General features: G+C 39.4%; 3 protein-coding genes across 3 annotated transcripts in view; 1 reads left to right on the top strand and 2 right to left on the bottom strand.

Moving 5' to 3' along the window:
• Positions 1–3,533, top strand: part of LOC138624996 (A disintegrin and metalloproteinase with thrombospondin motifs 7) — a 65,615-nt gene extending 62,082 nt beyond the window's left edge. The window contains exon 24 of the mRNA XM_069705609.1: positions 1,084–3,533. Coding sequence (XP_069561710.1) covers positions 1,084–1,244 — 161 coding nt within the window. The 3' untranslated portion in view covers positions 1,245–3,533. The remainder of the gene's footprint in view (positions 1–1,083) is intronic.
• A 3,048-nt stretch (positions 3,534–6,581) lies between these two features.
• Positions 6,582–11,633, bottom strand: calml4a (calmodulin-like 4a). Its single transcript, XM_069705610.1, has 5 exons — positions 11,528–11,633; positions 11,382–11,412; positions 11,122–11,262; positions 10,343–10,531; positions 6,582–7,315 (listed from the first exon to the last, which is right to left on the bottom strand). The coding sequence occupies exons 1-5, from the start codon at positions 11,528–11,530 to the stop codon at positions 7,218–7,220; spliced, it is 462 nt and encodes a 153-aa protein (XP_069561711.1). The 5' UTR covers positions 11,531–11,633; the 3' UTR covers positions 6,582–7,217.
• A 249-nt stretch (positions 11,634–11,882) lies between these two features.
• On the bottom strand, positions 11,883–24,121 carry cln6a (CLN6 transmembrane ER protein a). The gene is made up of 7 exons (XM_069705608.1): positions 23,970–24,121; positions 22,030–22,150; positions 21,813–21,911; positions 21,074–21,262; positions 18,761–18,816; positions 14,963–15,085; positions 11,883–13,975 (listed from the first exon to the last, which is right to left on the bottom strand). The coding sequence occupies exons 1-7, from the start codon at positions 24,014–24,016 to the stop codon at positions 13,705–13,707; spliced, it is 906 nt and encodes a 301-aa protein (XP_069561709.1). The 5' UTR covers positions 24,017–24,121; the 3' UTR covers positions 11,883–13,704.
• Between the last annotated feature and the right edge of the window lie 255 nt (positions 24,122–24,376).

Genomic DNA, 24,376 nt, shown 5'->3' with positions numbered 1-24,376 from the left:
TTTATCAGAGCAAATTGTGTTGTTTTTTTAAAATAGATTTTACACAGCCTGTTTCTGCTCTCTTTATTGTACATAATGTAATAAATTAATTGCATTTATTGCATTTATACATTAACATGAGGATTATTTTCATCACAGAGCAATCAAAATGGAAATTCTCATCAATTAATTTGAGCTCAACAAGGTTCCTTACTGAAATTATCCCCATCATGATTTTACTGGATGTATCTGATAATCTGGATAATTTTCCCTGACATTGATTTTTATAAATCTAGCCACAACGAATAATACGCAGGATATATTTTTTTCCAGCAACCAGTATTGTTTACCTTAACAAAGCATTAACAAGATCATATAAACTGGTATTTGCTCATTTTATCTTTTGAATTTCTTTCTCAAAGGGCTCTTGTCTTCTTTTCTTTATACTGAAATCAAGGTTAAATCATATTTTGCAGCACTTAACATCAAATTGAAAAATCCACTCCAATGAATCATTACTAAATACAAATCACAGTTTAAGCGGTTTTGTTTCGTCGTGTCAAGTGGAGCGGTTCGCTGCCCTCTCTCCGTACCAGTGATTAATTCTGTCCTTGTTATGTGGCGGGACTGGATAGGACCCAAATGCAGACACAGATTCGAGTTCAGGTACAGAACAGACTTTATTTTCTGGTGGGGGTGAGTGGACGTAGCAGATAGTATGGACCGACACCTCAGGACTGCAGGACCGGGGTTGATAGAGTGTCAGGAGGTGATTAGTGGGATGAAGAACCGGTGTGTCAACCTGCTCGGCTGGATTGTCAGCAGCTGCTCAGAATGAGCAGGGGCGTGGCCACGGGAGGTTTCTGGAGACAGGAAGTGGAGAGACACCTGACCAAAACACAAAGCACATGGCACACCACAATAAACGGGGGAATGACGGCACACATGAGGAGAGGAGATCTGGGGAAAGAAAGGTCAAAACACACAGGGTCAGACAGGGATCATGACAGTCCTGATGTAACAGTAGACCCTGAATGAGCTGAATGAATTCTGTATATTAACCAGTGTCTATGACTTCTCTCTCTCTCTCTGTCACCCACACAGGGGCAGTCTGTCTTCGCGATCGGCTGACGTTTCGTTTCTGTCAGACTCTCCGCTGGCTCGGCCGTTGCCACCTGCCCAACGTGAAAACACAGTGCTGCAAAACCTGCAGCCAGCGCTCCCGCTCCGGCAGACCGTCTCGCCACCGAGGTGCCACAAAGTAAACACTCAAACGTTTCATCAGCAGGAACACTGATTGTACCGCTGAGGGACGAAATATGAATCATCATTTAAAGTCAATCTGAGCCCTTCCCTGATTTCAACTACGGACTAATTATCAATCAGACACCCGTAAACTCTGCATGTTTTGTTGCTGATGAAGTTGATGTGCAGAGCTGCAATTAATTGGAAATGTAACAAACAAAAGTGAAACAGTGAGAATGTAAATATTTGTTTGCACTTTTTACACTATTTGACCAGCGTGACGTTTTATGAATCAGGATTTCTTCGTAGGAGATACAACTTTGCATTAGATAGAAAGGTGTCCTGTTGATGTAGCCAGGTTATTAATGTATTATTACAAATGTAGACAAACCACTCATTGACCTTTATGGTTGGTACAATGCTTTTATTTGACTGAAAGCAGCACAAACTATTCAGGTTAAAATAAGACAGTAAACAGTTCACAGTGTGGTTTTACATAAACTGTGGTACAAGAGTTAAAAGTTAGTGGTGCATCAATGCTTCATGGGATTTATAAATAACTGACCGTTTGCTAAGCCCTGCCCAGTTTATTTCAACCTGCAGTGTTTTCCACTAATGTAGCCATCGTGGCTCTAACCTTACAGACATTTTTTTTTTATTTCACATGTGCAAAAACTCATGTGATCGCATTTGACCACATACACATGTGAAACATAATTCCATAGTTTTTGGAGTATTTTCATGGCGTAATGTGTGAAGTCCATGTAAAAAAAAAAAGGTTGAATCTATTTTCTCCGCGTAATCGTATGTTACAACCTGTGATCACATGGGTCGCAGAGTGAAAACTTGGCAAACTCGTGTGGGTTTTTTTTTCTCTAAGGGTGTCGGTAATGCTAACTTTACGCTCTCTTCCTCGGTTGTAGAGATTCAGGAAAACGAGATGTCACACAGAATTGCTGCTGCCACTGCAGCTTTAAAAAAAAAAAAAAAAATACGATTTTAACATGCAACATTTCAAGTCAGACCGAGAGTGAACACAGACATTATCTAACTGTAATCAGAACAGCTTGCTGGCTGACCCTGTGTATTAATCTGCACATGCTGGTTTGATAATGAGTCTGGTAGAGCTTGTTGAAGTGTAACATCAGATGCGACATTATCCAGGACTTGCTTTCAAACCCTGGATGTGCTCATCATGAATGAGAATTTGTTACATAATATGGAGCCACACATAGTAATTTGGTTAGCTAATGATATGCTAACTGTTGACCTTGGAAGTAAAGCTGGGTTACCTCTGATACCCAGTATTATTTTAAAGATATTGTATTTAGCTCTACACTGCAAGGTTTGTAGCTCGTCGTGCAGACAGTGTTTCTTTAACTTCTTACTGTTATTTTCATGTATTTTTTAGTTTTTTTGGACACCACCTTCCAAAGACTACATGCTGAATGTCTTCAGCAGCTCCTCTCATTGTTCACACCCAAAGCCCGACAATCCTGCTGTCAGTTGTAAAGCTATAATCTAACTATCGCTGTTCAGGGGAGGGTTTTGGCAGACGGTCAGACGGACTCTTTAACGTCTACTGCAGCTTGTAGAAAGCCTCTTTGAAGCAGTCGCATCAGTAACAGTTGTGTATGGTCCCACTTTGGCTCCACCACACTCATTTTAAATTGTTAATGTGAAAAGAAAAAAGCTGCAGGAGATACTTGGTGCTAGAGGCCGCACAGGCTGGGTGTTGGGTCGGGTATTGGCAGGCCCAGTGCCTCATCTACTTAGCTTTGGATCACCTGATGTCATTATTTTTATTAACCACTTGATTTGAATATTCAGGTTAAATTCAGACGTTCAGAATCGTTTTTTAAATGATTGTGAAAATGTTTAAAGTTGAATGAAATGAACAGAATAACATCACGTTGTGTCTTATTGCGTTAATACAGAGAGGTGCATTAAGTAATAATGTATATGTAGTATTTCATACTTTTGAAAGGGTTTTTTGATTGTTCCCCTCTTCTCTATGCGATCTTTCATCCTTCCTGCTTGTTCCTGCATTCAGACTTGTTTCGGCCTTTGAAACATGTTCATATATATTTCAGTCTTTTTAAGTAGGAGTTGAAAAGCAGCTTGGACGTCTCAGGTGAGTCCAGCCAAGGCAGCTGTAGGGCCATTATATCTTCATGTATTTCTTTATGCTCTTGAACGTCCCAAGGTAAAAAATGAATGTCTCAAATATATCTTTTTTTCTATAGTGAATACAAGACAATTCCTTAAACTGAAAAGAGGGGGGGGGGAGTAACTAGTGATTATTTGGTAATGCAGAGTTGTAATTTACTTTTAATGTTTATTAAAAGTAAATTATTTTTAAGTGTTTTTTTTGTTTTGTTTGTTTTTTAACAATAATGTATTTTAAAGTGACCTTTTTTTTTAAGTGATGTTCAGTTTAATATCTCAAAATTAATTCCATGTGTAATTGTCCTCTGGATTCAGTCATACAGTAAGCCCCTCACTCCTTGGTTACCGTTGCTATGTCTGTCAAGGTATTGATCTTCATGCCATGTTCACATACACGCATCAAAATCGAACTTCATTTTTACAGGTCAATTAATTTACCGGCTGAAATAAAATGAAAGATTTGATTTGAGAAATAAACTCTGTCAACACTTTACTTGCTGATGTTACCAGTGCCTTTGGTATGCATTTACTACATACCATCCCTATAGGGGTGTTTCTCATTTACATCGAGGATGTGCGTGCAGCCGGGGGGGCAGAAAAAAGGCTTCCACTTGAACATAATAATTTATATATACCGTAGTCGTTTTTGTTTTTTTTACATTTTGAAATAAAGCAGGTTTCTGACAGCGAGTGAAATTACCAGATCACATCTATTTACAGTAGCTGCACAGGAGGCACGATATGACGTCGACTTGTGGTTAAAACCACAGAGGACCCGCCGCGCAGTTAATAACAACTCGCCGTTCGCCTGCTGCAATCAGGAGCTCCGACCCGCTCATGTCTGGTTATTATGTTTGTAACATTAGCATCGTAAAGTTTCCTCAAATATATACCAGACACTGGGTGCATGCTGGACGTGACTCATGAGAGCAAAAAGTTATTCAAGGTGACTTCAGTGTACACAGGATGTGATGTTAAACGTATTGTTGATCAACTACACAGGCTCATGAAAAGAAAACTGCGCACGCCTGTTTATTTCCACGTCCTGGAAAATTATAACGGCATGATGCATGATCCAAAACACACATCTAACACGGAGCCTGATAAACATGAGCAATATTCATTAAACAGGTGTGGACACGGTAAGCATGAGAAGTCCTACTTTAAAACAAGCTGCAGTTTCAGTGCGAAACCATTTCACCACCTTCACAAAAACCCAACCAGATCGCTGGAGAGGCCAGCAGCCCGTTCTGCACTCTAACAGGCAGGTTTGGGCGATAATAAACATTTTCCTCTCCACAGTTTTGGACACAGAAACAATGTTTCCTGTTAATCTCATCATCAGCTCTCAGTCATTTTGGGTTGCTTGCTGCCCCCTGCCGGCTCACACATCTCAAACATAACGTCATGCTGTAACCCGTTTATTTGTGACCCCCTGCACTCCATTTCCTTTTTTTCGGATTTATTCACACGGCATTAGCTCAGCACACCTTAGCGGAAAAGTCAAAACATTAACTATTTATATGTTGTCCAGGGGCATTTTGTGTCTGAAAAATTATTTTCATGGTCCTTTAGATGTCTGCACAGAAAGATAAAATGAATGTCGGGGGCAAAACGAAAGTTTAATTCTAATATTTTGTACAGCCTGCAACAGACTCACGATTCAAGTGGAGTGGAAGACTAGATCTATGTAAATGCTGAATTGAACTGACGGTACTGCCATGGGCAAACGTTTTATTGTGTCAGGCAAAGAGCAGACATTAGTAAAACCAAGGAAACACCTTGAAAGTATGCTGCTGGATGATAATGATGGGATGATTTTTCTCTTGAAGTTTGTGATGGGAATGTTCTGTCTGAATGATGGAGTCGTATACGGAGCTCCCAAAGGAACAGGCTATTTGATACCGTGCCATAACGATGCAAGAAAGAGCACGGCTAAATATTAAAGGTGACGTGCATGTCTCTTCATTGCCGTCAGCATGCTGATTCATGAACAAGACAATGTTTCTCTTGTACAAAACAACAGGTTTCATGGACGAGGACTGGGTGGGTTTGGATGGCTGGTAAAGCGCCCACATCGTCTCAATAAACATCAGGACAAAACCACTCAGCATCTGGGACCAATTTACCTCACATTTGATGTGCTAGTCTTAATGAGCAGGACTGTTTATTATAACTTGTAACCCACAAAGTAGTGTAATTATTGCATTCTTTCAGCTGAGCTGCTTTTGGCACGCAAACGTCAGCAGTTTATCTGGGGGGCGGTCAGACAGTTGGATTATCTTTTCACAGCAGGTGTTTTGATGCGAGATGATAGGAAAGGTGAACTTAGGTACACTTATGTGACACACGGGCAACGTTAATGTTAGTCATCTGCTGTGCTGTTCCTGTTCGCACAAAATATCTGCTCTAAAAAGTGTTTTTTTTGTTCTGTTCCTCACTTCTGCTCATTTTTCTTCTTTAGGGATATTATATTTTTCTACATGCACAGCCTTTATATTTACAGACAATTTAAAAAAGCACAGAAATTAACACTCCTGACACGGAGGGGAGCAGCAAACGACATCATATTTGTAATTGAAACACATTCCCATATTATTTTGAAGTGCATGGATTATGACATCTTTCTTTGCAGTGATATTCTTTTTTTTTTATGTGTAAAATTTGTAAATGTGATTGGTTCTGTTCTTTTGAAAGATTCATCTTTGTACATTTGAGGATTATGTTGGTTTACAAGCACAAAATCAAGACTAATACAATTCTTACCTGCTCATTTGAAATGACTTATTGCCACAGGCGTAGCAGCAATTAAACATGTTCTTTAAAGCAGTCAGTTGGTTCACTACAGTCTCTTAACAAAATCCCACTGTAACGTTAGCAGTTTATCTGGGGGCGGTCAGACAGTTGGATTATCTTTTCACAGCAGGTGTTTTGATGCGAGATGATAGGAAAGGTGAACTTAGGTACACTTATGTGACACAGACAATTTACAGACAATTTAGAAAAGCACAGAAATTAACACTCCTGACACAGAGGGGAGCAGCAAACGACATCATATTTGTAAACATGTTCTTTAAAGCAGTCAGTTGGTTCACTACAGTCTCTTAACAAAATCCCACTGTAACCTTAATTTGTATTAACTGTTAATGGGCCACACAGCAGTTAAACACATTCTGGAGATGTTATCCATTTATTAGTTAGTGATGTGTAGATATTACTGTGCTTAATACTACTAAATCAACATGTGGAACCAGATATTTAATAGCAGTGGTCTTCATGGGAAGCAAAATGTCAGATAGAAGTCACTCATGTAAATACAGTGTTCATAAATGTCAAATTCCTGATCATTATGCATGCAGGGCTTGTACAGACAGAGAGAGAGACAGAGAGACAGAGAGAGAGAGAGAGAGAGAGAGACTTTTTATGTCAAGTGAAGTTTAATTCTGAGCTGTGAAAACAAAGGGTTCAATACATTACTCACAAGCGAGCAGAAGTTCATAAACAATACATCAAACTGGACATGAAATCTCAAGGATTAATTGTGTGGAGGGCCGTCAGGATTGACAAAAAGGTGTACTTAGTATTTAATTTTTCTTAAATTGGATACCACGTCCAACCATATCATATTACAATAAAACACTGCTCGAGGAGGGTCGAGACAAGACTTGTGTTGTTTACATAATCAGGTAAGATTCATTAAAAACAAAAACTAAATGAAGAATATTTTCAGCCTCTATAAACTGCAGCCATCGTGTTCAGCGTATGTCGAGTCGATTCCCCACCATGGCAGTCGTTCTGAAGTTGTTAGTTTCTGCTTTCAAAAATCAATAGTCGACCGACGGCAGCGTCACAATCTCAGCGAACTCTTCATAGTTGACAGTCCCATTTGACTTGACATTTGTTTCTTTGAAGAGTTCATCCACTAGACGGGAGACAGAGAGGACAGCTTTTTAAGTGGACCTGAAAATCTGAAAATGCATTTGTCTGCCGCGATTATGCAGAAGGTCGAGTGAAAACTACAGTTTGGTGTCGGAGACTCCGCTGGCTTTTGCTTGTAGGAGTTTTTGACTGACAGTTAATTTAAAGTGCAGACCCCTGTGCCTGCTGTGAGCGGGTTTCTTCTTCCTGGACATGTCATTAAATTTAAAATGCTCTAAACTTAGCAAAACTCAAATTATTCACCTGTTTATTGGGCATTTCTACTCCGTTTATAAGATCAAAAAATGAATTCAATAAGATGTAAAAATGAAAAGCTAAATCTTACAAAAAAAATCTGTTATTATTAGCATTATTTTATTCTGTTTATTTTTGCTTTCTGCAAACGATAATGTCTGGCTGCTTACCATTTTTTCGTTGATTGGGTGCTACAAGGGGGAGAGACTTGGCAAAGGGAACCGAACAGATTTGGGGTTTGGGCGTCAAAAGCTCACGTGCAATGCGTCTTGGTACATGTTGGTGCTTCTTCGCAAGTTGGAAAACTCTACTCCCTAAGTCAATATAGCAGGCACGGCAATTTATGGCTTCAGCTGACATTTACCATAAAAAATAAATAAATAAAAATAAAAACATCATCCACATAAAACATGTCAAAAAATGACCTTTACTTTCAATGGTCATCCAGCTCGTGCTTCTGTATCTTGATCATTCTTGTCTGAAAATGTCCCAAGTTCTCAAACTGGTGTGTTACAGTAGTTACAGTGACGCAGTCTTCACCTCAGCTGCCTGCAGTTGCTGCAGCAAAGAGGCGAACAGCTTCAATAGGGTTGTTGCCTGCTCTCTTAGAGGAGTGACATCACGCTTCTGAAGTTCAGTTGATGGTAGTCTCCCCGCAAGGGAACCAATTTAGCTTTATTTGACTCTAAACTGCTTTGTGCGCAGAGCAGTCGTCCTCTGACAGTTCTTTGAATTACATTGTTATATTGCTTTGGTGCCCGTAACTCAATGAATGAGTCACCTTTGAAAAAGTCCAAATCAACCCCAGAGGTTTAAAGAGCCTCGCATGAATGAGTCCTTCCATCAAAACTCACCATGACGCTCAGTTTTGATGTTGTTCAGAAATATAATGAGAAAACACTAAGATTTACAAAAAACTAAAAACAACCTGAGTGTTCATTGTGTTCTTAAATAAATAGATAAAAAAAACGCTGAAGGGAGACATTTTGGAAATTATATGTATTTGCTTGTCGGCAGAATGTCAATAGAAAGCCAGCAGCCGCCTGATGTAGTTTAGCATAGAGACTGGAAACGGGGAAACGGCAAGACTGGTTCTTCTCAAAAGTAACAAAATCCTCCTACAAGCACCTCTAAAGCTCACTAAATAACACAATATACGTGGTTTGTCTGATCTGTGAAAAAAAATCAATTTAATCCTTGTCACTTTTACAATCAAACAAACTTTAGTTGTGCTGGAGGACAGATTTGGTTACCATGAGAGAAAGCCAGACTCTTTTCTCCCTGGCGGTGGATCTGACTTGATCTGATTGGGAACCCGGTGATACCGCCACCAAAAACATTTTCAGATGGATGGCCAGAAAAGCGAGTTTAGCTAGCAAAACCAAGATGACTCCTGGAGACATTTTATTGATTTAGGATGTTATGAAACTAGTTGAATGGAAGTCTATGGAGCCAGAGGCTTTTTAGAGCCAACCTCTAGTGGCACTTGGTGGTATTACAGCGTAAAGCACTTCCGCATCAGCCACATTTTTTTTTATAGACCTGGAAGCTCCATCCATTTTTATATAAAGCCAATGTTCCTTATTTCATACGAGTGAAAATTCTCTCCAAAACAAACAATATAACATTTTACTTGAAATAATAACAGAGCATTTATCAGGTTTATTTGTAGCCTCATACCACAAATATAGAGCCAAAGCAGATCTGTCACCTTTTTGATGAAGAAATTGTTTCGGGAATTTTTTTTTTAAATAAACCTAATCAGTGTTTAAGCCAGAACCCTGCAGCAACATCTGAGAATAAATGTATGTAGGGCAGGGGATTTAAGAAAGCAAGTTGTAATTTCCAGGGAGAAGCTGAGTTCTTTGTAGGGCTCACAGCACTGTGGGGAGATGCAGCAAAAGTGACTCATAAAAAGACAAGACTCAACAGTGCTGAACAGGGGAAATAGGAAAGGGTCTTTGTAAAATATGTGCAGATTCCTGTCATTTCATAGGTACAAACATCAGTTATGGTTTTATCTAAAATGAAGAGGTTGATTCCGAAATCCTCCAAATCCCCCTTTCCCTCATGTTTACACTACAGTCAAGTTTTAGAATAAACAGTCCTTTGCCTCTACTTCAATATGAGATTTTGAAAGACGCAGAGGCTCCTAACACTCGAATTTAAAGGTATTTTGGGTATGTACACTTTTGGGGGGTGCATAAGGCTCCTCAATATCTTTCCTTGCCTCCCAATCCAGTATCACAGCAAAGCGTTAAATATACATGGCTGTCCACTACAGCAAAAGGTGAGATAGCCACGCTTCGGGCTGTCGAGGCGTTAAAGTTACACATTAGGCGTGAGACTTACACGCACGTAAATATCAGGTGACATGGATCATGTGACCAAAGTCCCGAGACCAAATACAATGGTGCAGAGTGCAGTTCATTTTGTAGGTGAAATTGAAGTCATCTGTTTTCAAAGCATACTTCACATACGTTTGCCACTCATAGATTTGTAACAATAGATCATTTTCCTCTATAAACAAATGACCGAACATAATATTCTTATCTAAATGTTGAATCGGTTACTCGTTATACTTTTAAGACATCAGAATTTGCTTTAGGTCCAATTTTTTTTTGCAGAAATTGAGAAAAATTGTAAAGGGTCTCCAGCACCGCAGCAGTCTTTTAAATGTCTTTGCTGTCGCCCACTATGAACACAGCTGCTCATCAGCTCCCTCTCGTCTTTTGCTGCCATGTTTGCTCATTCTGCTGAACAGTGTTCACTTTACCTTCTTTGTTTGTGAGTTTCTCTCCTAACTTGGTGAGTTTGGCCCGTAGCTCGGACGCCTGGATGTATCCTTTCTTGTGCTTGTCCGTCATCCTCAAAGCCTCCAGGATCTCCGTCTTGGGGTCCTCCTGCTGCATCTGCCTGTGCATCATCGTCAGGAACGTGGAGAAGTCCAGCTGCCCTGTCTTTTCTAAACACGAGTGTAGAACAAAATTAGCTCTGTGCTATGTTGTTCTCTATATTTAACCTGTGCAATAAATAACACTGGATCACTTAAGGCGAAAAAAAAAAATTGAAATTTCAGTTAAAAAATTAAATTGATGTCCTTTTTGTAGAAATGTTATTTAATCTTTTTTTTTTTTTTAATCTCTATGTATAGATGATGTCTTACTAAATGTTTAGGCTGTCTAAATTGAATTTGAAAATTAATTTATGTCGCAAGCCGAAGCACTTAGTTTCTTTATTGATAATATGATACTTGATAAGTGTTATTTTTTTGTATTTAATTTTTTTTATATAATCGCCGTCAAAGGCCCGGACCACAATATTAACAATGTATAATTCAAAAACGGCTGCTGTTAAAAATAAACTCCTCCCCCTCTCGTGCATTAAAACATTATCTCGCACAGGCCGAGTTCCTATCTCTTCACCCTTTATTACACACTATTGTGTCTAAACCCACGAGAATTTGTAACTCTTTCTGTGTCAGACCTGTTTTCTTAAACCGCTCTCACTGAGCAGGGTTTTGACCGGCAGACAAATACGTTAGTTGTACTTTACCGATTTTGTGAACTTGCAGGTGTCTGTCGATTTCACCAAAGGTGGGGCTCGTACCCAGGCAGCGCATAACCGTGATCAGGTCTTTGGCATCAACCTTGCCCTTTTGCTTCTTGTCATGCAAAGAGAAGCACTCTTTGAACTCTACAAAGGGAAAAGAATGTATTAATGAATTTCAAATAAAAGATTCCAAACATTTTTTAATAATTGGAACAGAAATGGAACAGTAACCAAAAGCGTCCGGTGCTGTCGACGACTCTTACCATTGATTTGCACTGGTGTGAAGAATTTAGCCTGCAAGTTGACAAACAATGAGGCCTTTCTTGTTAGATTAATTACCTAAAAATGTCGTGTGTTACATAAGAATACAGTCAGAAAGGCTTGAATAGAAACGATCTCTTGCTCTTACCATGCCTGATTCACTGCCGGGGTTTTTTTTTCAGGAAGAAGACGATTGTCTGTAGCATGTGTCACCTGTCCTTCCACCTCAGTTTAAAGTCCACCAGCTGAAGGACTTTGAGGTAATTTAATACTGCTTGTGTTGCTATGGAAACGCAGATACCAGATCCACAGTGCTGCATTGTCCTTCCCTTTCTCACCCCGTCCAATAAAAGGAAGGGACCGAGTATTACCAGAAAGTGACCACGTGCCGCTGCAGCGTTGTATCACAGAAGGAAGTAGAGATTTTAAACCATTTGACCTCAAGATAGTTGATTTAAAGTCAATTAAGAGAAAAATGGAAGTAATAACCAGCAAGTAGAAGGTTAGTTTTAACATTTTAATTAAAATAAACATACATAAAATCACATCATTTTCCAAGCAACAAGTGAGCAATACTAAACAAAACATTAACAATCACAGCTTTACATGAAGAAAAATAACTCTAAAGGCAAAGACATCGACTCAACATGGAACAAAAAACGTCAGCAACAAAATGTTCAGTTAAATTCTGTTTTAAAAAGAAAGACTTTTCATTTATCCAAGTGTTTATCTCCTTTTCATGTTTCCTTGACCTTTTGAATAATGTTAAATCATTGTGAACATCGTAATATTATACACACACAATGCAATGAATAATCAAGAGTAAACTGTGTGTTGTTAATGATTGTATGTTTGCAATAGGGCTGGATTATTTCATTTATGATGTATTTACTGTATATCTCCTTATGAGTAAGGACTTACTGTCTCATCTTCCTCTTTGTTTTTTTTATTGTTGGAGCATCTGTAACCTGAACATCAAGATCAACTTCACAACTTTCAGCCGTCAATCAACTGTTCTTAAGCAAGTCAAGTTGTTGGTTTTTTTCCTGTCATTTTTCAGAGACCGTACTGCACATGTGTATTAACCTACAGAGTCAGCATTTAGAGGCATACTATTGTCTATTGTTTGTCAAATGGTGAGAACAGTTGAAGCTGCTCAGTGTTTTACAAATGTTCCTGAACCATGTTGATCAATTACAATATAGTTTGATGAAATTCACCACTAAGGCTCCAAGGTGGCTCCTCCATGTTTAACTTGGGTCTCTGTCTCAAAGGTTTAGAAGTAAGTAAAGTTGTTTTCGTGTAGCACCTTTCACACAGCAAATATCACAAGTGATTTACAGCAACAACATTGTATAAAAGAAGAAAATATTACTAATAAAACAGTAATACAACGGTAAAGAAATATCAAAAGATAAGCAACAAAAGTCCTTAAAAGTACACAAATTTACCATTACCTGACAGCATGGGGCAAGATAAAGGCCAGTTTGAATAAATAAGTGGTCCGTTGCCTTTTAAAAGCATCTCGGAGTGTAAATGTAAAGGAAGAGCGTTCCAAAGTGTCGGGAACAAAACTTCAAAGATCAACTTTTGTTTTCAGTCTAGAGCAACCCTGCTGGTGATAAAACAATAAAGCAGGTCACAGATGTACTCAGGTGATTCACCATTCAGGGCTGTATGTGTGAGGATGAGAACGTCAAACTAGATCCTGATGTAAAGAAGATAAGATCGATGTCCTGCGAGTCGTTTTCCTGGTTAACAGCCTTCGCAGCAGCGTACTGGACCTTTTGGAGACGGTTCAGAGACGAGGTGCCGAGGCAGGTTTACGCGTTGAAAATTACATCATGCTCGCGTGGTGCATATCCTCAAAGAAATTTGTGTTGACTGAAACGATCACAAACTAACCGAATGTCTGAACAGTGAAACATGTAAAGATGCTAAATATAGGACCAGAGCTCGCTTTTGCTTATATTGGGTAAATCTCCGTCCTGGATTTACCTTCAATTTAAAACAAATCTGATACTGGCCCATTGTGGAAAAAAAAAACACCAAAAAAAACCATTTATAAAATCTTAAACTTTAAATTGATCATTTTTCCGAGACTTACATCAGTAGTTATTCCTGACAACCTGCTTTATGATATCTCTCGGTCTCAGATCTGACATCACACGATCCAAACAGAGTTTTTAAAATCTGATTGCATGTGCAAAGTCAGACAAAGAGAGCAACATTTCACATGCGTAACAAACACAGAGGAGAGAAATGCCCCTGTTAATACTTCAGAACCAACATATCACAAACACAAGAGGGACCTGGACTTGTCGCTCAGAAGCTGTTCTTGATATGCAAGGTGTAGTAGGACCAGGGTTCTGGCACATAAATGAGTCCGGTGTACTTGTTGCGCAGCACCGGGTCGTCCCACAGGAAGGCCACCCACAGAGCCACCAGCAGCACCGTCACATTGAAACTACAGAACAGGAACATGCCGTTGCTGTCTAGGCTGAGACCTTTACGCTGTTGAAATATCACCATGGCAACCATGGTGAGGAATGTGAGGAGGAACAGTTCAGCGATTTGTCCTTCGGTGACCAAGTACCTTAAAGATATGGAAGAGAAGGCAGAGATGTCAGAAACTTTTTATGAGTGACAAATCTGCTTTAACGAGGGAAATCATCACAGAAAACGATTTTATAAAAAGGTTTTTTTTTTAACTCCTCAGTTGGACTTTCTCCGCAGTGAAGGTCGAAATGTTTTAACAGCTCATTTTCCTCCCGACAGAAGAACGCTATCATTTTCTGTCTCAGAAAAAACTTCCAAAAACAATTATTCCAGGAAATATGGCAACTTCAGTTGTTTTTTGTTATGTAAGTGATGCAAGTTGTTTTTATAACAGTCTCACATTTAGAGAACAGAACTGTTTACTTCATGGTTATTCAGACAAATGTTTTTTTTTAATTTGCATTTAAAAATTTCAATAAAATAGTTAACTGGTTCACAATATCCAGATGGCTTGGAGTTCAGAGTAACTGGACAAAATACTCATTAGCTTCAATAAATACAATATGCTGAATTTAGTATAATATATCTGAATGTTTTCAGGCTTTGCATTCACATTTGAATGAATATTTTAATAGTAACAGTTGATAGTCTTTGCAGAGTTATTCTGTAATGTAACAGATTTATTCCATCGTTATGAATGCATACATTAATCTCCTGATTCATTTAAGCATTACACTGTATAATATCCTGTAAATATCCTGTAAATTCACAAATGTAGTTTCTTGGTATATCATCATCTTTTTTAAATTTTCAGAGGCATCTTTCATTCACTCTTTTCTCAGAGGTTTGCTGCCGTTGCTTCGCACATGGACCTCCATTTCAGGTCTTTTCATACAGAAACACAGTGAGTATAAAGGATTTCTTATCTAACTGACATTGAAATTAACACAGACTAGACTCCACTGTTCCTTCGAGCTTCTGCAAAAGTTCATGAAGTGCCCTTGATTCTTTTTTTTTTTTTTTTTAATGTCATGTATTCAGAGACAACATGCACAAGGTTTACAAAAGATGTCAGAGGACTGACCAATAGTAGAGAGCGTTGGGTCCCAGCAACAGCCAACCGGAGACGGGAATCTTTTTCTGTTCTGCAGTGCTGGAGAAGCAGCCGCTGAAGTAGATGAGCAGAATGATGAAGAAAGGAATATACCTAGAAAAAAAAAAAAATACAAGAGGCAGACTCTTATGTACTGAACTGGATTACCCTCAGATTCAAGTATTTTTGTGTTAAAAGAAGATACATAAAGCTCAGTTGACACTCAGGTCAAGGCCTTTAAAACCTAGAAAAGAAAATGCTAATAAACTTGTGTATTTTAAAATGAACATCCTGAAGAATAATTACTAAATTCATTCAACAGTTAAACAGCAATTTTATCACTTATTCATGAACCTCAACCTCACATCTTCTTTAACATTTAGATCTTGTAATTACAGAACACGATCCAGCAGTTACTAAACCTTCGATGTTCCTCGAGTACCAACAAATCTCGGCAGAACTGGTTTTAGCTAATGTGAACAACTTACATTTAAGCAACTGCACACCAGCCTTAAAGGAGTCCTTCATCCCCCTTGGATTTTTAAATAACTTTATTATTTCAAGTTTTTTATGACTCTCGTAATTGCTGCTGTTGATGTGCCCCTGCTGTGTTAATTACTGATTGTTTGTTAGTCTGAATATGAATGTTTTTTAAGGGTTCTCAGGTTTCACTTGAAAAACTAATCTCAAACACGGTCATCTCATGCATTTAAAAAGCTTCTTTTTTTTTTTTTTCCATGTCAGGTGTCCTGATTTAGAGACTAATGGACTTGAAGGGGAAACTGGAGCTGTATATTGTGTGTCATCGTTCCTCAGAACCACCAGGAACGTGTTAACCACACACTCCCTCTGTCAGGTGAGTTCAGCCTTCATTTGGTCCACAAACTCTTATTCATTAAGTTTTGTCAACAAATCCAGCGAGTGCACCAAGAAGCTCAATGACTGGATGTGAGTCCCTGCAGGGCCGAGGTCTGATGCCCACGCTGTGGCAGTTTTCAGATCAGAATCCTTTAGAACTAGATCAGCTCATCACAGACCCATCATTATCGCAGTATGCTGTATGTTTGCAGAAGAGGAGCAACGACGAGCAGCTTAAAAAAAAGGCAAAGATGTGTGAGGTAGGTTAGAAATAGGGCTGTCATAATGTTGATGTTTCTGATCGCTCTTTCCTTTGGTTTCCTGTCATCGCTCCACTGTTGCTGACCAATTACGGCTTAAAATGCCTGCAACGTGGATCTCCCGACAAATAAGAGTTATTCTGGGCGCCTTGTCTCTTGTGTTTATTGAAGAGTTTATGAGAGCATAAAACTTTGCGTGAAAGCTTCCCCCTGCTCTGTGCACATCATGGTGCTACTTACCGTTCACGCACAACAGGAACAGTCTCTGGACTTTTTGATCGACCCTCATATATTGAGAGAATATTGTCCGATATATTGATGATGGGATTTTTTTTTTTTCCCGCTCCCTAATATTGGTATTGTCCCCAAAAATCCAGAGTCAGTCATGTTCTATTAAACACTGCTATGTTCAGGTCAACACACCGTATCACCAGAGAGTCCTGCACCAAGGTGCGAGAGGGTGAAGAAACAATAACTACAGTGCATCCGGAAAGTATTCCCAGCACTTCACTTTTCCCACATTTTGTTATATTACAGCCTTATTCCAAAATGGATTAAATTCATGTTTTTCCCCTCAAAATTCTACACACAATACCCCATAATGACGTGAAATACATTTTTTTGAAATTTGTGCAAATCTATTAAAAATCAAAAACAACAAAATCACATGTACATAAGTATTCACAGACTTTGCCATTACACTCAAAATTGAGCTCAGGTGCATCCTGTTTCCACTGATCATCCTTGAGATGTTTCTACAACTTGATTGGAGTCCACCTGTGGTAAATTCAGTTGATTGGACATGATTTGGAAAGACACACACCGTCTATATAAGGTCCCACAGTTGACAGTGCGTGTCAGAGCACAAACCAAGCCATGAAGTCCAAAGAATTGTCTGTAGACCTCCGAGACAGGATTGTATCGAGGCACAGATCTGAGGAAGGGTACAGAAAAATGTCTGCAGCATTGAAGGTCCCAATGAACACAGTGGCCTCCATCATCCGTAAATGGAAGAACTTTGGAACCACCAGGACTCTTCCTAGAGTCGGCCGCCCGGCCAAACTGAGCGATCGGGGGAGAAGGGCCTTAGTCAGGGAGGTGACCAAGAACCCGATGGTCACTCTGACAGAGCTCCAACGTTGCTCTGTGAAGAGAGGAGAACCTTCCAGAAGGACAACCATCTCTGCAGCACTCCACCAAGCAGGTCTGTATGGTAGAGTGACCAGACGGAAGCCATTCCTCAGTAAAAGGAACATGACAGCCCACCTGGAGTTTACCAAAAGGCACCTGAAGGACTGTCAGACCATGAGAAACTAAATTCTCTGGTCTGATGAAACAAAGATTGAACTCTTTGTCCTGAATGCCAAGCGTCATGTTTGGAGGAAACCAGGCACCGCTCATCACCTGGCCAATACCATCTCTACGGTGAAGCATGGTGGTGGCAGCATCATGCTGTGGGGATGTTTTTCAGCGGCAGGAACTGGGAGACTAGTCAGGATGGAGGGAAAGATGAATGCAGCAATGTACAGAGACATCCTTGATGAAAACCTTCTCCAGAGCGCTCTGGACCTCAGACTGGGGCGAAGGTTCATCTTCCAACAGGACAACGACCCGAAGCACACAGCCAAGATAATAAAGGAGCGGCTTCGGGACAACTCTGTGAATGTCTTTGAGAGGCCCAGCCAGAGCCCAGACTTGAACCCGATTGAACATCTCTGGAGAGATCTGAAAATGGCTGTGCAGCGACGCTCCCAATCCAACCTGATGGAGCTTGAGAAGTCCTGCAAAGAATAATGGGAGAAACTGCCCAAGAATAGGTGTGCCAAGCTTATAGCATCATACTCAAAAAGATTTGAGGCTGTAATGGCTGCCAAAGGTGCTTCAACAAAGTATTCAGCAAAGGCTGTGAATACTTATGTACGTGTTATATTTTCGTTCTTTATTTTTAATAGATTTGCAAAAATTTTAAACAAACTATTTTCACTTTGTCATTATGGGATATTGCATGGAGAATTTTGAGGAAAAAAATGAATTTAATCCATTTTGGAATAAGGCTGTAACATAACGAAATGTGTAAAAAGTGAAGCCCTGCGAATACTTTCCGGATGCACTGTATATCGTGTATCCTCCTCAATCTGACCAACTCCGTTTGTGTTCTGTCCAAAGGTACAAGATTCAAATCACACACACACATCTGCATAACTACACACACCAACGCACGCACGCACACACCCACACTAGGATTGCAAACTGAAATGCAATTCTGCAGCCTTATGAGCCAACTGAGACACTTTACTGCCATAAAACTAAATTCCTGTGCAAATGAATGGAAAGAGAGGGAGAGATATAACTCTTCATCTTCATCATGAAAACTCATTCCACCAAAATTGTCTGTCCAGAATAAAACCAAGTCATCTGGCCACACTTCTGATTCTGCCTGTTTTACAGGCTTCATATTCCAGTCAGGACTCAGCTGGTACAAACTGTCACCACAGACCTGCTCATCCTGACATCAGTTATGTATTTAGAAAAATGACCTCTGATTCAAGCCTACTGATAACTGGCTGCAGATTTCCTGTGTTAAAATATATACTTTTTCTCTTTTGAAAAATGACAACCAGATAAACATCATTCATATTTTAAACAGGAGGAAGTTATCACAAATACGTACCACATTAAGTGTCCTAGCTGTTCATCATAATAATACAGCAGCTCAAAGGAGTCGATCTGTGGAGGGAGGACAATGAGGCTGAATTATTATTTGAAACATTCAAAGGAATGTTTCAGTGCTTCTGCATTGATAACCTTGAGCAACAGTGCCACCTACTGTTCCAGTACCATTTACACTTTATAATCACATGAAAGTGAATTAAGAAACATAAAAATTGCACATATTTTAATGTGAAGGGATAAGGGGGTAAGAAAAGGGTTTAATTAGGAGTAAAATTATGTGAATCACATGATATGATCTTTACAGTCACCAGATTTCAACTTGTCAGAGCGCTCTCCACCACCTTCATTTAAACCGCAAATCAGGGAATATTTCATATCTTCAGGGCACTTTAGGTCACTTTGTGTTCCTTTATCTTTTTTAATTAGTCTTTCGTTAAACACGACACATCTTTCATGTTCAGCATATGATTTTTTTTTAAAAGTCTTTATTCAAAGAAACTTTTGTCTGAAATCTTTCCACATCTACAGCGTTCGTTCAGTGTGGAAAAATAGTTTTGAAATCATGAAACTACAACGAACTTCTACGTATTGCTAAATCTGAGGTAAATCTTAATTAAAAGTGAATGTGATATCAATGAATGTATAAAAGCATTCATTTATACCATGTATTAATCTCTGAAGATCTTGCACTTCACTTAAAAAGATTAATTGCATGTAATTATTGCATTTTTACAAATGCAGAAAATATGCACACGCTTTGGACCTGCATACTTAATGTTTTAAAGGTTCAAAAACAAATTTGGTCTAATTTTGATCTTAAAAAACAAGCAATTATTTTAAGTCAACAGTTGGTTTGAATTTACACGACTCAAACATGCACTAAAATAACTGCAAAATCACTTTCCAGAATTTTCATTAAATCAGATGTTTAATCTACTACTTAATCTGTTTGCCTCAATTTACAGTTCAAATGTTCTGATGTTGAGTGTTTGGATTGTATATGTGTAATGTGGGCAACACTACATGCACAAAAATAAATGAATTCCACCTACAATCCATTGTTTATAGTGTGTATAGTGTGTATAATGTGTTTATAGTGTGTTTATAGTGTGTATAGTGTGTATAATGTGTTTATAGGATGTTATTATTCCTTGACCTGACCAAATTCAAAAGGAAGTCAACCAGCGATTCGTCACGTGTTTTCAAGACATCACTGAAGAACACACAGTAATAGACTCTTGTGATGGTGTTCGTGTTTTCACACGTCCTTCAGTAACTTGATTATTGTCAGCTTTCTGCTTTAACATGATTTCTGAAACCTCATAGAAATCAGACCTTTCCAGTCCTTTAGATTCAGATGATGAAGATAAATCCTGACAATACACAGCGTGATGTCTATTAGAGAAACCTTGGTCTGGTAGAGTAGCAATAACTCAATTTGTAACAGGCATTTTATGTGTGCAGTAACATAACAAAGACACAGCACATGGACAGCATCAGCTGTGTGGTTGGATGAAATCATTATTTTGTGTAGCCGTGCATGTTTGTAAAAACAAAACAATTAAATACAAAGACTGACTAAAACTGGCCTGAAGCTAAAGACTAAAAAAAAGTTAGCTGTAATGTCAGGATCAAATTACGAAACACATACGCATTAAAAAGCAAAAACTAACATAGCAGGGTGTCTGCATGTCGCAGACCCCCTGCAGTGAAAATGACTGTAAAGACCAAAACCTCTCTCTCTCAACAGTATCTCCACTGTCACTGAGCTGTCAGTCAAAATGCTCTGAACAAGGACAAAAGACAAAGCGTCTCTTACAGCTTCAGCTTCTCGTGTCACTCGGAGAAATCTGGGTTTTGAACAACTACATACAAATGTTGTTTTCAGAGGGATTTCTCCTGCCAATGATATGTTGACATCAGACAATAATATCGTGTTGACAACCACTGTGAAAAGGATGATACCCTGCTTTTAGATGACAAAAAAGAGGTGGTGGCAATGAAGGAGCGGAGGGGAAAATAAGTTCCACTCCGACACAGCAGGATAAATTCTGCTGGATCTCTGTGGGCTTTGAATTCTGTTATATCAGTTCTGTTACAAATAAACAAGAAAAGCTTATTTTTCAAGGTCCCGAACTGCCTCTGAGGAGATATGAACAACAACAAACATATCTTTTTTGTGCAATATTTTGACAGGTGATGGCGCAAGCATATTAATAAAGTGTAGTATTTCCCCCGTTAGCCATTCCCAGCATGCCCACCGTGTAACAGAACTGTACCCTCCTATTAAAAAAACTCAAAACAGTCCTACCAGAGATTCAGGTTTGAGGTATTTGATGAGGGGGTTGTCTCTGACTGACAGGTGGAGCTGGTAGCCACTCAGGATGAGCCGGTGGTTGATGGAGTCTCCCACCAGGTGGATGCTGGCTCCCATGACAAAAGTGATGATGCAGAGGTAGATGACTGTGTGAGACAGCACCCTGTGACTGCGCTCAATCAGCTGAGTGGAGAGGCAACACATATATTCTTCATATTTATGATATTATGTTGCTTGATCATCATCAGCACCTGAGTTGCACACGTTTTTGTGACCACTAAATGCGCATTTGTGATTTTACACAAGGTTTTCTGTCACACTCAGAGACCATTGACATGGTGCAGAGAGCCTAAAGCAAAGAAGCAATGAGCCGAGCAAGGTGTTTTCAGTGGCCTTCGTGTTTCAAGAGGGGCAGAGACAACTGCAGTCTCTGAACTTTCTGATCAACCCTCGCATAGGAACAACACATAAGCAATAAAATGTTAAAACAATTGAAAGTAAGAACAGGTCTCTGTTGGTAAATCAACAGAACAACAGTGCAGACTGGCCTGATGTAACCGTGTAATGAAATAACTGAAAAACAAACCTGTTGATTAACACTAAGTAAGGTCTGCGTTAGCCAAGGAATTATTTTTTTTAGTTTATGTAAGTACAAAGGCTCCATAAGGAATACATACAATGAGGAGATGTTATTATTACAATCATCAAGGCACTTAGGTTTGTTAAGACTTACCTTGAGCATTAGGAAGGGAGTTATGACATTGTAGGCCATGTGGAAATAGTCTCCAGCACTGGGCTTGTTCAGGGGGAACCACTCAAGAGGAAGAACGAGCTACATACAGGATATACAGGATGATACCAAAGAAATTGAGGTGTAACCATCCATTTGATCGTTTTTGCACAAGTTAAAATCACAAGAGGTACAGACTGAGTGCACTGAGCCTCCCTACCATGACGATAGGCCTCCCAAAGTCCAGTATCCAGTTCTGCAGGGTCAGATAGAACCACAGGTCAAAGTGGAAGTTCTGCTTCTTCTTATAGGACACATTTTCCCACCGAGCACCAGGAGACCTGTCAACACAGTTACAGTCACTGTAAGTCATAACAAGGCACGATTACCAAAGCAAAGGGCAGCACAGAGGCTGGGCTCTCAACAGACATGCTGGGAATACTGTATTAAAGTCCGGTTTACAATGGCATTTACTGCTGCAGTAAATCCACGCAAAAGCACAAGGTTGCTTTTGCTGCTTTCTACCAAGACATTTCATTACGACTTTAATTGATAGGCCCGCTTCTTCATATGCAACATAACAAAGCACCTCGCCTAACAATACTGCACAACGGCGGCATGTACATAACTAATGAAAATTTAAAAAAAACTGAAGTGTTCATATATTTTAGACGATTGTAATTGTGTAAAAGCAGGAAACGGGAACATTGCCCGTGACAGTGTACTGCACTCTTATGAAGTCACAGTCAGATGCTGATGCACCCGCTGTGGATTCGCTGATGTATTGTAGCATGCTGAACACAAATGTTGATGGTTCAGATTATGCACTATGACTACAAAAAGATGAGATCGAATGAATACACAGTGGGTCCTTCATCCCTGGCTGTTAGGTCATTTAAAAGGATCATTGGCTGCTTGTCAACACCAGCAAAATAAGTATGGATTACTCAGACCTGTCAGCCTCTATGTCCGCTTGAAACACCCTCTCTTGCCATCCAGATATCCACAGAGCTTTTAGGGGGAGGAATGCACCTAATCAAGCCACTCAGTTTTTGCAAAACCCAGATGTGAGAGACTCCTATCTATACAGGAAACCTGACTGAACCCAAGACATGTCAAATCAAACTGGACACCCCCCCCCCACCAAACATACATCTCTTTGAGGCCCAATATCTAATTAATGAATACATTATTTTCCATCAAACCATCAGAACACTGTTCGGAGGGAGTTTATTTAGCCGATGACACCATAATGACCCGTTTAAAAAAAAATCTTAAATGTGTATTTCATGAGAGATGTTGAGGCTCTTTGAAGGCATTTCTACATTAGTTTCTCCTACTGGACTCAGAAGCTACGTCTATTTTTATAAACGGTCTGTGGGACCAACCAGTCAAATGAACACTAGAGTGACTCGCTATTGCCGCTCAATGTGGAAATTGACATTGCAAGACGGTACTTCAATCTTGCATATTGCACCTTTTATTTATTTTGGTGGCGTTTCAAGGCAAATTTATTTGTATAGCACATTTCAGCAACAAGGCACTTCAAAGGGCTTCACATAAATCCTTTAAAAGCATCCAAACATAAGGCAAAAGAAGAGGACATTTAAAAACAATTAAGAACAGAGATTAAAACATTAAAAAAAAAAAACAGTGATTATAACATTAAGCTGAAAACAGGATAAAAGTTACAGTGCAGTTTAAGACATCCTAAAATCTGGTTCAGTGAAAGGCAGCAGCAGCAAACAGGGAAGTTTTCAGTCCTGATTTAAAGGAACTGAGAGTCTGACTTGTTTATTTTCATATATTATCTAATTCTAACCATCATCATTCAGTTGTTGTTGTTGTTGTTGTTGTTTTGCTCATAGTTTTCCAGCTGAAATCTAAAAGGACAGCTGCCGTCTTCAAACTTTACACGCAAACATAGCAGCAGCAAACTGACTGTAAAACCTTGACAGGAAGCAGCCCTGCAGTCGCGCCGCCTTCAGCATTGTTGTTGTTTTTTTTAGGTTAACAAACAGTAAAAAAAAAAAAAAAAAAAAAATGTTGAGCTGTAACTGTCGAAGTCACAAAGACACTAATAAATGCGCTGTCAATCCACTTTTTCCAGGTTTCCCTGGCAACGAAGCCAGTCGCTGTCTTGTGTTGAAAAGTACAAACCTATCCCTGTGTGCGTCGTTGCCTCGACGTCTTCGTACGGTCGTCATTTTCAGTTCGGCGTTAGTCGCCTTTGGTCCAGCTGACTTGCTCTCTGGCAGCTCCGAGGGGCGAAACGTTAAGAAGTTTCACGGGACTCAACGGCTGTAAACATGTTTCTGTCGCAAGCGCATTCACTTCCTGTTTTCTCGCCGTGTTCCCGCCCATCAGAATAATCCGCCAATCAGACCGCAGCAGAGGAGCATGACGCGTGTGTGAGCAGCGTTAACCCTTTATTTGGTTTGTAGGCACGTTTACCAACTACAGTAAAAATAATTTCAATGCTGTTATGTTACTGCAATCTTTTCCCTGATAGCATGTCTACCTCTCGTACTTTGTGTTTTTATTTGTATTTTTTTCCATCTTCCATC

This window comes from Brachyistius frenatus, unplaced genomic scaffold (genome assembly GCF_029030835.1).
Source record: "Brachyistius frenatus isolate BFR_SWC_R1_liver_20210118 unplaced genomic scaffold, ASM2903083v1 Contig_58, whole genome shotgun sequence".
Taxonomy (NCBI): domain Eukaryota; kingdom Metazoa; phylum Chordata; class Actinopteri; family Embiotocidae; genus Brachyistius; species Brachyistius frenatus.
The sequence above is the reverse complement of the archived record's forward strand: the minus strand, read 5'-3'. Positions and strand labels throughout refer to the sequence as shown.

Bases quoted from the DNA above. Each gene is read 5' to 3' on its own strand.
- calml4a (XM_069705610.1), bottom strand. The intron at 10,532-11,121 runs GTAAAGTACAAC...ACTCGTGTTTAG, and splicing joins CCTGCAAGTTCACAAAATCG to AAAAGACAGGGCAGCTGGAC. The intron at 7,316-10,342 runs GTAAAGTGAACA...TCTCCCGTCTAG, and splicing joins GAAACTCACAAACAAAGAAG to TGGATGAACTCTTCAAAGAA.
- cln6a (XM_069705608.1), bottom strand. From the start codon at position 24,016: ATGACGACCGTACGAAGACGTCGAGGCAACGACGCACACAGGGATAG. The intron at 21,263-21,812 runs GTAAGTCTTAAC...CTCTCCACTCAG, and splicing joins CTCCCTTCCTAATGCTCAAG to CTGATTGAGCGCAGTCACAG. The intron at 18,817-21,073 runs GTAGGACTGTTT...CTCCCTCCACAG, and splicing joins ACCTCAAACCTGAATCTCTG to ATCGACTCCTTTGAGCTGCT.